Raw genomic sequence first — 12,780 nt, forward strand, 5'->3', positions numbered from 1 at the left:
TTGTTTATTTAATATGTCACCACATGGTTTATTTAATACATGAACCGATTGACCCTGTTAAAAGAGTTGGTACCCTTTTCTCAATCAAGCTAGCTCTATGTTTTTCATGGTTTCCATCTTCACAACAGAATGAGATTGAAATACTGAAGGCTGAAAACGACCGGCTGAAGGCAGAAACGGGGAACGCTGCGAAGCCAGCTCGGCCCCCGTCTGAGTCCGCAAGTAGCACTTCCTCCTCATCCTCACGCCAGTCCTTAGGACTCTCTCTGAACAATTTGAACATCACGGAGTCTGTTACCTCAGGTGATTTTGTGCACACACCTGCCTGAATCAAAGCATGCCTCTGACTTCACAAGCCCGGAGACCTCGAATTTGGAGACCCTTACCCAAGCTGCAGCTCTCACCCATACTCTCTTAAAAATGTTAACGGCCTAGGTCTCAGAAATAGTCCTTTTTCCTCTTGTAAATTTATTTTACTTCATTATCATTTTAATTTCTTTTATTTATTTATTTTTGGCTGCGTTGGGTCTTCGTTGCTGCACACGGGTTTTCTCTAGTTGTGGAGAGCAGGGGCTACTCTTCGTTGCGGTGCGCGGGCTTCTCATTGCGGTGACTTCTCTTGTTGCAGAGCACGGGCTCTAGAGCGCAGGCTCAGTAGTTGTGGCACACGGGCTCAGAACTGTGGTGCACGGGCTCAGCTGCTTCACAGCACGTGGGATCCTCCCAGACCAGGGCTCGAACTGGTGTCCCCGGCATTGGCAGGCGGACTCTCAACCACTGTGCCACCAGGGAAACCCCTTCATTATCATTTTAAAAGAACATTCTGTGTGAAAGAGTAAAAAGACATAGAGATATGGTTTTCATATCATTTTTTAAGACAGTTACTTGCGTTTGAGAAGTACTTCCTCCAGGGTTACAAATAGGATGAAAAAGTAATATTCTCAGTGATGATTGTTAGTACTAATGAATATAATACTCAGAACCCCATGCAATTTGATAGTGTTTTAAGTGTACGAAGCCCGTATACAAGTGTATCAGGACCTATTCCTAAATTTGACTAGATGATCCTGCATGATGTGGCCCAGGGAGAACATAATGCTACTACGTCACCCAGACTGCAGCTCTATTAGATTTTCAACAAACAAAAAGAACACACTGGATTCTATTATTGTATTCAATGGTACTAATGATGGAACAAGGGTACAGTTTTATTCAATTGCAAATAGAATCATATGACATAATGTTGTCTTAATAGCTGATGAACTATTCAGTTATAAAGTATAACTGCTTCTATGGCATCGAATCATTCTATGTATATAAGACTTAGTTGAGGAAAGATTTACATGAGGATCTGCAGTGATTGCAAAGCACAGCCACTAGATGACGCTTGGAAACCAATAATATGTATACATGTTCCTGGGCAATTTTAGATCCCATGATAGAATTGAGAAACTTCATGGCTTGCCTTAAATTACACCAAAATATAGAAAAAGAAGATAAAGATGAAAACGAAAAAGAAAAAAAAAGAAATACAGCAAGCTGATATTGATGATATTTTAATGAATCATATCTCTTGCTTCTAAAAGGTCAGAATTTTTAAAATTCTACTAATTACATCTGCCCTTCATGGTGTAAAATGAATGGCCCAAATGCATACTTGCTTTCTTCTTATAAAAGGTAACTAGAAACTAAAAGGCAAGTAGGAATTTCCTGAAGTTCATGAAAACAGCGTTTATACCATTTGGCAGGGACTGGGGAAGGAAAATGAATTTTGAGAATACTCATCAAGTAAAAGAAATATTGGTAGCTAAGAAAAAACAGATGTCATAATTAAATGAGCTTATAAATCATTAGGTAAAATAAAACTACAGAAATATGGTAATAACTTGAATGTGTAAATTGTCTATGAAGTGTTATCATCCACATTCTTCAAAAGGCGGGAAAAAAGAAAGAACAAAAATTTTAAATGTATAGAATCTGAGAGTCCTGAGTCACATCCTATACATTGGCTTGCCGGTGATGAACCTGAGAGAGGTGAGGTAGGATCCACACCTAGTGGCAGTCAGTGCCTGCCTATGTCCTGGAGCTTCGCTTCTAAGGAGAGAAAAGGACTGGTACCCTATAGGATGGCTTAATGGTGGGATTTTACTGCCTGTTACATGATTTTGGTTTAGCCTATGGAAATATGATAAGGCCTGAAGGAGGCAAATTTAGTACTGAAGGTAGTTTAGGAAGAACAGCCATATAAAAATGAAACCAACATGAATGTCTAGGAAAGACTAGGACTCATAAAGATAAATATAAAATCAAAGAAATTAAATTTACATTTTCTGTGTCCATCTAACTGATGGCCGTGATTCAGAATTTGGGGCAATTTGGTGAGGAGAGGTGTTTTTTTTTCAAAAATGTGCTTTATAATTACCCGTTTCATGGTTTATTTTTAGTCCTATATTGTTTTATTTCCTCAACTATTTTTCAGTAGCGATACTTGTGTCTGAACTAGCAAGAAAAATGTAAATCGCTTGACATCACTTGACTAGGATACTTTTCAAGTCAAGTTTTCATTGCCTTCACTCTTGTTTAGTGGGTTCAAAATTGGAAATCAAAAGTGCCTTTATGCTGAGGCTTTTTAATAGAAAAAGTTTCTAGAGTTCATGGTTTTTTTTTAAAAAAAGAAGTAGGCAGGAGAGAGGCTAATTGACAAATGTCCAGTTCCTGAAATAATAGTGCATGTTCCATACATCCAGTGAAGACAGAAGTTTGAAACACCTTCAGTTTTTGTCGGAATTTCACTTGACTGTAACCAGAATGGCAAATCTTTTTTCAAAATGTTGACAGAGGACTCTAACTTATTTTCCATGAAACAACACAGAGAACCCTTATCTCAAACTGGCTGTTATTTGTATTTACTCAGAGTTGTTTGTTCAGGCGATCATCCCGTCAATGTACTGTGGGTGGGGGGGTGTACATTGACTCACTCACCCAGAGTGAGTCATGATGTGCTCCTTCCACTGTCAACACAAGGAGTTAGAATAAACACACAGGGAAAAGGAGTAATGGTTAGAACAGATAAACTTACTAAACAAGGAGGATAAAGTGCTTTAAAAGTGTTTTCTATTATGTTCTCAATAACCCTACGAAGCTGGTGCTTTTGTGCCCCAAGAATTAGGAAAGTGATCATGATAATTTTTCAAGATTATGCATCCAATAAGTGATAGAGCTAATATTTGAGCCCAGATCTGGATGATTCCAGTGCCTGACTCTTAACTACTGTATTCATTTTACTAAAGCACTTAAAACATTAAAGATTACCTTGTTGAGAATGTATACTCCAAAAGAGCAGGGAATTCATCTTCCTTCTCACCATGGTATTCACTCCCAGTGCCCAACACAGTTCCTGATTTCTTTTTTTTTAATTTATTTATTTATTTTTGGCTGCGTTGGGTCTTGGTTGCTGTGTGTGGGCTTTCTCTAGTTGCGGCGAGTGGGCGCTACCCTTTGTTGTGGTGCGTGGGCTTCTCGTTGCGGTGGCTTCTCCTATTGCGGGGCATGGGCTCTAGGCACACGGGCTTCAGTAGTACCAGCATGCGGGCTCAGTAGTTGTGGCTGGTGGGCTCTAGAGCGCAGACTCAGTAGTTATGGCACACGGGCTTAGCTGCTCCGCAGCATGTGGGATCTTCCCAGACCAGAGCTCAAACCCACGGCCCTGCATTGGAAGGCAGATTCTTAACCACAGCTCCAGCAGGGAAATCCACAGCTCCTGATTTCTGTGATGCTTAATAAACTGTCAGCTAAAAATAAATATTTTTGAATATTTATGAAGTTATGAATAATTGAGCAAAGTACTAAAGAGGTAATTTGGGCATGAATTACAAGATATTTAGATGTGAACGATAAGCCACTTTAAACTTTTGAGAAAAGGAGCAAGAAGAGAATTAAAATGACACTTAAGGAAGAGGTTTGAGTTGGATAGGAAGAATGGTGAGAGACGGGGAGGATGTTAATCTAGTAAAAAAAAAATAAATTTCAGTAAGGAAGATTGTCTGACAATTTAAAAATTTCTAGCAAAAAAACTCCATATTCCTTAAACTCTAAGTGTTTTTTTTTATTGTTTTGGTGTTATGGCATTTTATAAACTCCTTCCTTTGCAAAATTGCATATTCCTAATTATTATATATATTATTATTATATATTATAATAGAAGCATTTCATTTTCAGAAGGCACTTGATGAAATTGTTGCTTCTGTAATGGTACAGTCACAGTCCTTGGCTCTCTAAATTTACACTTTGAGCAGTTGAGTCCTCTTGTCACCTGGCACATGTACTCTTCAACACGTAACCAAGTTTTCTTTGTCCCCAGAAAACTATCTTCATATTAAACATAATAGCATCCTTGTCAAATGAAAACATATATGTGGGATAGTTTGCCTTAATCATTCTCCAAACTGGACATTAATCTCATATATTTTGAAAATTAATCTTTAATCACATTTTAAGGTTGGTGGGTTAAAGGTTAGCTAGCTTTATCATGCTTCTGTAACTCTTAGCTGATTACTAGAAGTATTATTTTGGTTTTGAAGCTATAAGCATAAAGAGAACAGGAAAGCAATAATTAATATATTTCTGCGGGGAAGTATAATGCCGTGGTTGAAATTCAAAACATTACCTAAAATTATCGATACGAGGTGAGTAGTCATATAGCAGGGAATGTGCCAAACGCTTGAAAATCATTTCAGTTGACAGTCAGTCTCACCGCCTTTGCATTCATAATTACATGGGTGATGAGCTTGGATGTTTTCGGTTGGATAGAAAACTCAGATTGCTTTTCAGTTTGTCACAGTTATAAATGGTAACTATTACTCAGGTATTACTCAGACCTGTGCATAATAGAAAAAAGGAACCCCTTATTTCCTCATCTAAATGCAATGGGTGCCCAACACTTGGGTGAAGATCTTTGGAAGCAGAAATAAATTCTTAGATGGAAACTTTAACCCAACACAGTCACTCATCTTCTTGGAAGCTGAGGTTTTTCAAACCAGTTAGGTTAGAATGGGTGGCAGAAAATCTGAATATTCCCATTGAAAGATGTAAAACTATGAGGGAGAAAACGATGACAGTAAAGACATCCAAGCTAATGTGACTCTATTGTGTGTGTGTGTGTTTGTGTATGTTTCTTTGAAAATTTGGTAGATATTTTGCTCGATGATGCTGGTGATGCAACCGGACATAAAGATGGCCGCAGCGTGAAAATTATAGTCTCCATAAGCAAGGGCTACGGTCGAGCAAAGGTATTTCTTTAACCTTAAGTTCTTTATTACTAAAAGATGAGAATGACCATGAATCAAATAAGTATTTGTCATAAATACACTATCAGCAGTGTTTGTCTTGGCATTGGCCTAATCTATTATAAAAGCTTGAAAGTTAGGGACTCGAAAGAAATGACATCATCCTATAGGTAAAAATGTGTCTCAGTATGTCACGTTCATTCACTGAAAACAATATTGGTTGTCAGCCACCCTCATTTCTAAAACCAAAAAAGCACATTGCTTTCTTTGACATTAACATTTTGTCTAACTAAATACAGGTGATATTTATGATGTATAGAAACATGTTGCTAGAGCTGCCAAGATGGTCTTTGTACAAAGAAGAGACTATAAGTTATATGGCTCTTCTAGACACTGGAAAGATATATTTTATTGAACTCAGTATGACAAATTCCATTGACGCTACTTGTGTGTATCATTTTAAAGCAAGGTCTTAGATGATAAGGCAAATATTCTAATTTTTCTGGAATCAAATAGTGCCTTCAAATTGGCAATGCCATTCTGACCCTAGCCTCTTCTTGAAACTAAAACTATTATTTCAAGTTGAAATTGTAGTTCAGTGGCCAAAACTACAAATTTATAAGTATCCAAAAATGTTTTATCAGACAGAAAAACAAAAAAATCTTTAGAATTTTAAGATAATTGAAGTATTGAAGTTTGAAAAGTGAGCTAGCAATTGTGAATTTTTACACTGAGCATATATTCCAAGAATTCTAATGCCATAAACTTTCTGCTTGAGCTGCAGATCTGTGCCTGAATTTCCCAAGTGGGTCTTTATGTAAAAGACTGTAATAGTCTCAGTGAAGCTTAGATAGTCTAATGATCTCTGATTTGAAAGCAGCTGCTTAAAAGCACTGTATGCATGTCCATTTTGACTCAGTTACAATAACGCTGTAAAACAAGTTTTCTTTTTCAAAATAATTCTGAAAGATAATATTTTTGAACATTGGAAAGTAGTTGTCTTAGTCTTCTTGGGTTACCATAACAAAATACTATAGATTGGGTGGCTTAAACAACAGAAATTTATTTTCTCACAGTTATTAAGTCCAAGATCAAGGTGCTGGCTGATTTGGTTCCTGGTGAGGGCTCTCTCCTTGGGTTGCAGATGACTGCCTTCTTCCTGTGTCCTCACTTGGACTTTCCTCAGTGTTTGTACTTGGGGAGAGAGAAAGAGATCTGTCTCCTACTTCCCCTACTTAGAAGGCCACTAATCCCATGATGAGAGACTCACTCTCATGGCCTAATCTAGCTCTTATTGCCTCCTGCTGGCTCCATTTCCAAATACCATCAATTGGGGGTTGAGGCTTTAATATATGAATTTGGGGGGAGGGGCACAAACATTCAGTCTATAACAGTTGTTACAAAATAAGAATGGTTTGCTGTGAATTTCTCAACTTTTTCTGTAACAGATATTGGCTTCAGGTTATATCTAAATAGTGCCGATAATCATTTACCCTTATAAAGTTAAATGTTGCAGATGAAGAAATTGAGGCTCTGAGCCAGCTAAGTGACTTGAACTAACATCACATTTCTTAATTACATGGTAGATGTTGTGTGTTGTGGAATCCATGTCTTCTAACACCTGACTCAGTTATTTTTCCACCTCTTAAGGACTATGCAAGTTGGTGACTAGAATCAGGATTGTGATATATCAACTGTCTAATTATATATACTGGTGTCATGATCACTATCTCATGTAACCATTCCAGTCAACATAAAAACGGCTTCAGTTAGACTATAAATTGAATTGCTTACTTTTCTAATATATGTAGAAATTCCTCAAAATCCCATCCTACAAAAACGATAAGTTTGGGACATTTGTTTGTATTATAAAGGAGTTCTTTGCTTGACAAAATGAGTCCTGTAGGATTCCCTGGCAAGTTCTTCTAAATATTGAATTTTCTGATACATTCAAAATGGGACCTGTGTTGTGAATATGTGAATGCCATACTACCATGGATAACTTATTTTTCAAAACTGGACTGGATATTAGAGATAACCTAAATAAAAAAATAAACTGAGTTTTGGACTTAACAAAGATAAGATCACAAAAACATTAAGATGAGGCTCTAGGACTCATGATACAGTTCTGTTCCATCTCTATCACTGTTTCCCTCCTACCAAGTTGCTTCTCTTCAGGAATGCACCCACTGCATTAAAACGGAAGACTTGTTCTCTCCTGGCCCTTTCCCTTCTACTGAACAGGTCATGAATCAGTTTTCCTTGACCATACCACTTCATCTAATCTCTTTCTCTCTTGTTTTTGTTGCTATCCTGTTACTTTGTTAGTTAGTTTGTTTGTTTGTTGGGGTATTTTGTATAATCCACTGTGTATGTCTGTTATTATAAAACCCATAGGTTTAATATATATTTTAGTGTTAATCACCACTAATATTAATTTTTTTTAGTAGAAGATATCATAATAAAAAAAGACACACAGTTGGATTTTATCTTGTTTTATTTTGTTCTTACTTAGGATCAGAAGTCTCAGGCATATTTGATAGGATCCATTGGTGTCAGTGGAAAAACCAAGTGGGATGTCTTAGATGGTGTAATTAGACGTCTCTTTAAGGTAAGTTGTGCAAGACATCCTGATATTAATTTTCAAATGTGTTTCATTTTGGATGCTTCCCTTAGCTTTAATGGCATAGAGATATCTGCTTTTCCTCTCTTCCATTTCAAATATTAAGGAAAGTTTTCTCTCTTTATGCTGTTTGATATTAATTGTTCTTATATTACCCATTTCTAAAATTCTTGATAGCTAGCTTCACATCCCCATGAGTTTTGTATTTGTTGTAGAGGAGTTGGACCTCTGTTTTGACTTTCCTTTTTTGTGTATACCATTTCAGGAATATGTGTTCCGAATTGATACATCCACTAGCCTTGGTCTGAGCTCTGACTGCATTGCCAGCTACTGTATAGGAGATTTAATTAGATCCCATAACCTAGAAGTGCCTGAACTGCTGCCTTGTGGATACCTTGTCGGCGATAATAACATCATCACTGTGAACCTGAAAGGTAAGAATAAAAATGAAAAGCACAGTTGTATTTTTTTTACCAACATTTCTTTTCTTTTCTTTTTTGCAGTTTCCCTTCAAATTTTCATATTTGAAAACTATGTTAACCACTTTGATAATTTTGATATGATATGAGCTGTATTTATATTTAAAACACTAAAATCCTACTAAAAACACAAAAATCCAAGTAAATGAAATTCTTTGAGTTTTGAGATGTAATTTCGAAGTTTCTCCAAGACTCAGAAAAACAAATGTGATGTAGCGAATTTCAATTTTCTAGATTTTCTCCATTATCATCTTAGATTTAGGGGAAATTCAAAAAGTTTATTGCATATTCCAAGGTAATATATTCATTCTTTTACCTTTAATTTTAAAATATGTATACCCAATAAGTACCCACTGGAGATAGAGAATGGAAGTTAAGAATCAGGGATGAGAAATTCTCTTTGCTTTGAATAATGTGACTAATTCTAGGCAAATGGAATATCTAAAGTATGCTTGTATCCATAATTCCTTGTTCATATATGTTAAAGAGTCAGAACACATCTATATAAACTATGGATTAATAGAGGGATTTGTCAATATTTGATTTTATGATTCAGGTAATTGGGTGAGTAAAAGGAGAAACTGTTGCTCTCCTTCTTAATTCCTTACCAAATACCTATTATATTTATATTCTTCAAAAGCTTAAGGGGTGGTACCGCTGGGATGTATAATGAGAGCTAGAGGGAAATAAAGAGAAGGAGGAAAGAGGAAGAAAAAGAGAAGAACATACACACTTTTATACTTTTAATTTTTACATTTATTCTTAACAAAACTACCACCTTCAAAGAGAAGGAGGATTTTATGATAGAATTCATAGTAATGCTTCCATCTCTTTGTGGAAACATAAGTGAGAAGCATGAAATAGACGAGGGAAGTCTAAGCAAAGAGGAAAAACCTGCTTTCATTTGGATGTTCACTCTGCCTTATTACTGATGTTTTCTGTCTTAAGATAGCAACACACGTGGGATCAAAATGTCAAGGAAAGTATCTTGCAAGGATTGCATTCCAATGGCTAACAAAGCCCAGTTGCCAGTTGACACTCTATTTTAATTTCAAGCTTATGTAGAACAATAAGCCACACTCTTCCCTTTGTTTCTCCCTTCAGGGGTAGAAGAAAACAGTTTGGACAGTTTTGTTTTTGATACGCTGATTCCTAAACCAATTACCCAAAGGTACTTTAACTTGTTGATGGAGCATCACAGAATTATACTCTCAGGACCTAGTGGTACTGGAAAGACCTATTTAGCAAACAAACTTGCTGAATATGTAATAACCAAATCTGGGAGGAAGAAAACAGAGGATGCAATTGCCACTTTTAATGTGGACCACAAGTCTAGTAAGGTAAGTCACAGGCTCCTAAGACAACTGCTGCTATTTATCTGTGTCTTAAGCAGCTAAGCTTTAAGATTATATGAAACTTCCATATTGTACATGGAAACATATCCAGCTCTTCGGCTGAAACTAGAATCTGGTGAATGACTAAACCCTATTTCATGAATTTGAACAGGACTGCTCAGTGACATTCAGGTATCAGGTATTCACAAGCATTGAGAATGGACAGAAGAAAAGGACAGAGTCTCTGTTGTCTGATTTCTCGTAGACATCATTTAGGAAGTATTAGAGCAGAAAGAGATCCATGCAAATACCACAGAAACAAGAGGCCATGACTCTTCCTGCAGGAATCAGAGCTTTATAAAAGCCAATACTTGGTCTAGGTCATAATAAATAAGTAGGAATTAACTGGGATGTTGCAGCAATGGGGATTTGGGTGTAATTAATATATTCTAAGCAGAAATTCTGGGAGCAGCAATTTGTTTACATCATATTTCTATAGGATTTCTGCTTAGGAACCTTAGGAAATTGAACAATATTCCATTTCACCATCTGCTAAGGTTTAATATACCATAATCATCCTGAGTGCTCTCAGCTCTTAAATAGGCATGAGGGGCTATAAAACCCAGCCAGTACTTTCGTATATTCACAGTGAAATAAAGAATCCTAAGAAGGAAATAGTTGATGTCTAACATATTCCTAACACTGGACTATTTTTGCCTATAGTTATTTACATTCTCAATCAGTGCAACCTAAGGTTCTCTTAGGAAACTACATCTGGTATAAGCAATACCTTGAAGATATCCAGATGATACTGGGTTCTGTTGTTTTTCTAGAGATAACCTGTTTAGATGATCTAAACTGACCCAGTCTCGCAGAAACCTCTGGCCTGCAAATTTTTAGAAAAGAAACATGACTCCCCAAAGCAACCCAAACCCACTGGATTCTTGACATAAACAAGACATTTAATTTAGTGAACAAAAATTTCTTAAAGGAGTAGTTCATTAAGTCCATATCACTGACCAACTGTGGGACCTAGGGCTGATTGTTACATTTCTTTGTGCCTTACTTTTCCCAGCTGTAAAATGGGAAAAAATAGTGGGGTTGTGATAAGGACTAAATGGGTGTGTATCTGTGTGTGTGTGTGTGTGTGTGTGTGTGTGTGTGTGTGTGTGTGTGAGAGAGAGAGAGAGAGATAGAGAGAGACAGACAGACAGACAGACAGATAGAAGCAGGGAGAGGGAGAGAATAGTACAAGTAGCAAGCACCACCTAAGGGTTGCCTGCAGTTATTAATTATAGCTCTTGGTTCCCAATACTGTAATGGTTTCTTACACAAATACACAGAGACACATACAGACCACCCACCCCCATCACATACACGGATCTTTGTTCAAAATTGGCTTATATGTATTTTTCAAGGAGAACAAAGGTGTGTATAAAGCATGATGGGATCTCTTAATGTGGACTCAATACAGCACATGAATTCCGAATGTTTCTTTGGAACTCAACACTATTTGGATTGTGGTTGAACCACCCATTCTCATTTCAAGTAGGGAGAGACATGGCACCTGAGACAGAATATTGAACTCTTCTCTTTTTTTTGCGGTACGCGGGCCTCTCACTGTTGTGGCCTCTCCCGTTGCGGAGCACAGGCTCCGGACGCGCAGGCTCAGCGGCCATGGCTCACGGGCCCAGCCGCTCCACGGCACGTGGGATCCTCCTGGACCGGGGCACGAACCCGTGTCCTCTGCATCGGCAGGCGGACTCTCAACCACTGCACCACCAGGGAAGCCTTGAACTCTTCTTTAAGCAGAAGCAGGAAGAGCACAGTTATTTGCTTCAGCCTATACCTTTAATGCCTCCAGTGAATTCTGGGTCTCCTCATAGCCTTATTTAAAAGCTTTTAGCACATTTTGTTTTCTTTTCAGCCAAAATGATGAAAGAATTGACATCTCTTAATTACCCTCAGTGCTCTCTTTGGTGTTTCCTTAATGTTGATGTGACAGAACTCTTTAGAAGTTACTTCTGTTATGAAAAAAACAAGTGGTTGGAAGATGAGAGAAGAATAGATTTATTAGAGGAAACAGGCATTTTGATAAAGTTGGAGAATCACTTAAAATCAAGTTTCGAATCAGATAGATTGACTTGGATATAATTCGACATGCTAAAATAAAGTAGGGTAACTTAACGTTAGTTCTAAAATTTGCCTCACTCCAAAATATACTGTTATATATAAGTTCTTTTTATTTCAGTTAAAAATTGTTTAGTACTTGGAGATATTCTTAATAATAATTTATATGTCCTTTAAAATTTGATCAAATATATCCAGCGCTCTTATTTTCTACTTTTTCTGAATAAAAGCACTTGTGCCCTTTTGAGGTCAGTTTAATCTTTGTTATTACAAACTGATGAAAAATGAAGCTTGCCAAGAGCCTTTGAACAGAACAAATGATGCTAGTAAACAGTAATAGGAAGAAATCCATGGACAAATCACATGGCATTCATCACCAAGAAAGCACAAACTACAACTAACAAATGCTTATTGTTTCTTTAGGTTTGTAAGATTTGAATGAGCTGTCGGTAACGTTGCATACCAAGTCATGGCCAGAGAATTTGGCCAATTCTTGCCAAATTGTCAGAGAATCCACACTTTATTTTCGGGGGGGTTGATGGTATGTGAGAGTGGTATAGAGAAATGGGGATGACAGGTTGGGATTGTAGGAAGGATGCTGCCAAGTGTAGATTTACTTAAGGAAAGGGTGAATGAGGTACAAAATAAATTCTTTTCCTGAGAAATGGAACTGTGTAACTGCTGACATGCTTTCTGCTATGCCTTCGATAGCTCTGAAGAGACAAAGCCACAAATCACTCACTGATTCCGAAAAAAGCTAATAATAAACCATCAAATGAAAAAAATCTTTTCATGTTTTTGTTCCCTCTGCATTTCAGATTCTTTTCCTCTTCCCACTCTTCAAGCCCTCTCTCGAGTTGCCAGCTGGAATATTTTGATTGAAAGCAGGACACATAAACAGTTACACTTTGTGACATTTGATATGGTGG

At 37.1% G+C, this 12,780-nt stretch overlaps 1 protein-coding gene across 3 annotated transcripts in view; it reads left to right on the plus strand.

Moving 5' to 3' along the window:
* NAV3 (neuron navigator 3) overlaps positions 1–12,780 on the plus strand; it is a gene marked incomplete at its 3' end in the record, with an annotated part of 362,964 nt that overhangs the window by 334,880 nt on the left and 15,304 nt on the right. For all 3 annotated transcript variants that reach the window (XM_082850415.1, XM_082850416.1, XM_082850417.1), the window contains 5 exons: positions 129–303; positions 5,191–5,288; positions 7,801–7,896; positions 8,174–8,342; positions 9,492–9,727. In XM_082850415.1, coding sequence (XP_082706541.1) covers positions 129–303; positions 5,191–5,288; positions 7,801–7,896; positions 8,174–8,342; positions 9,492–9,727 — 774 coding nt within the window. The remainder of the gene's footprint in view (positions 1–128; positions 304–5,190; positions 5,289–7,800; positions 7,897–8,173; positions 8,343–9,491; positions 9,728–12,780) is intronic.

This window comes from Leucopleurus acutus (genome assembly GCF_964270905.1).
Source record: "Leucopleurus acutus genome assembly, chromosome: 11".
In the NCBI taxonomy this organism is placed as follows: Eukaryota; Metazoa; Chordata; class Mammalia; order Artiodactyla; family Delphinidae; genus Leucopleurus; species Leucopleurus acutus.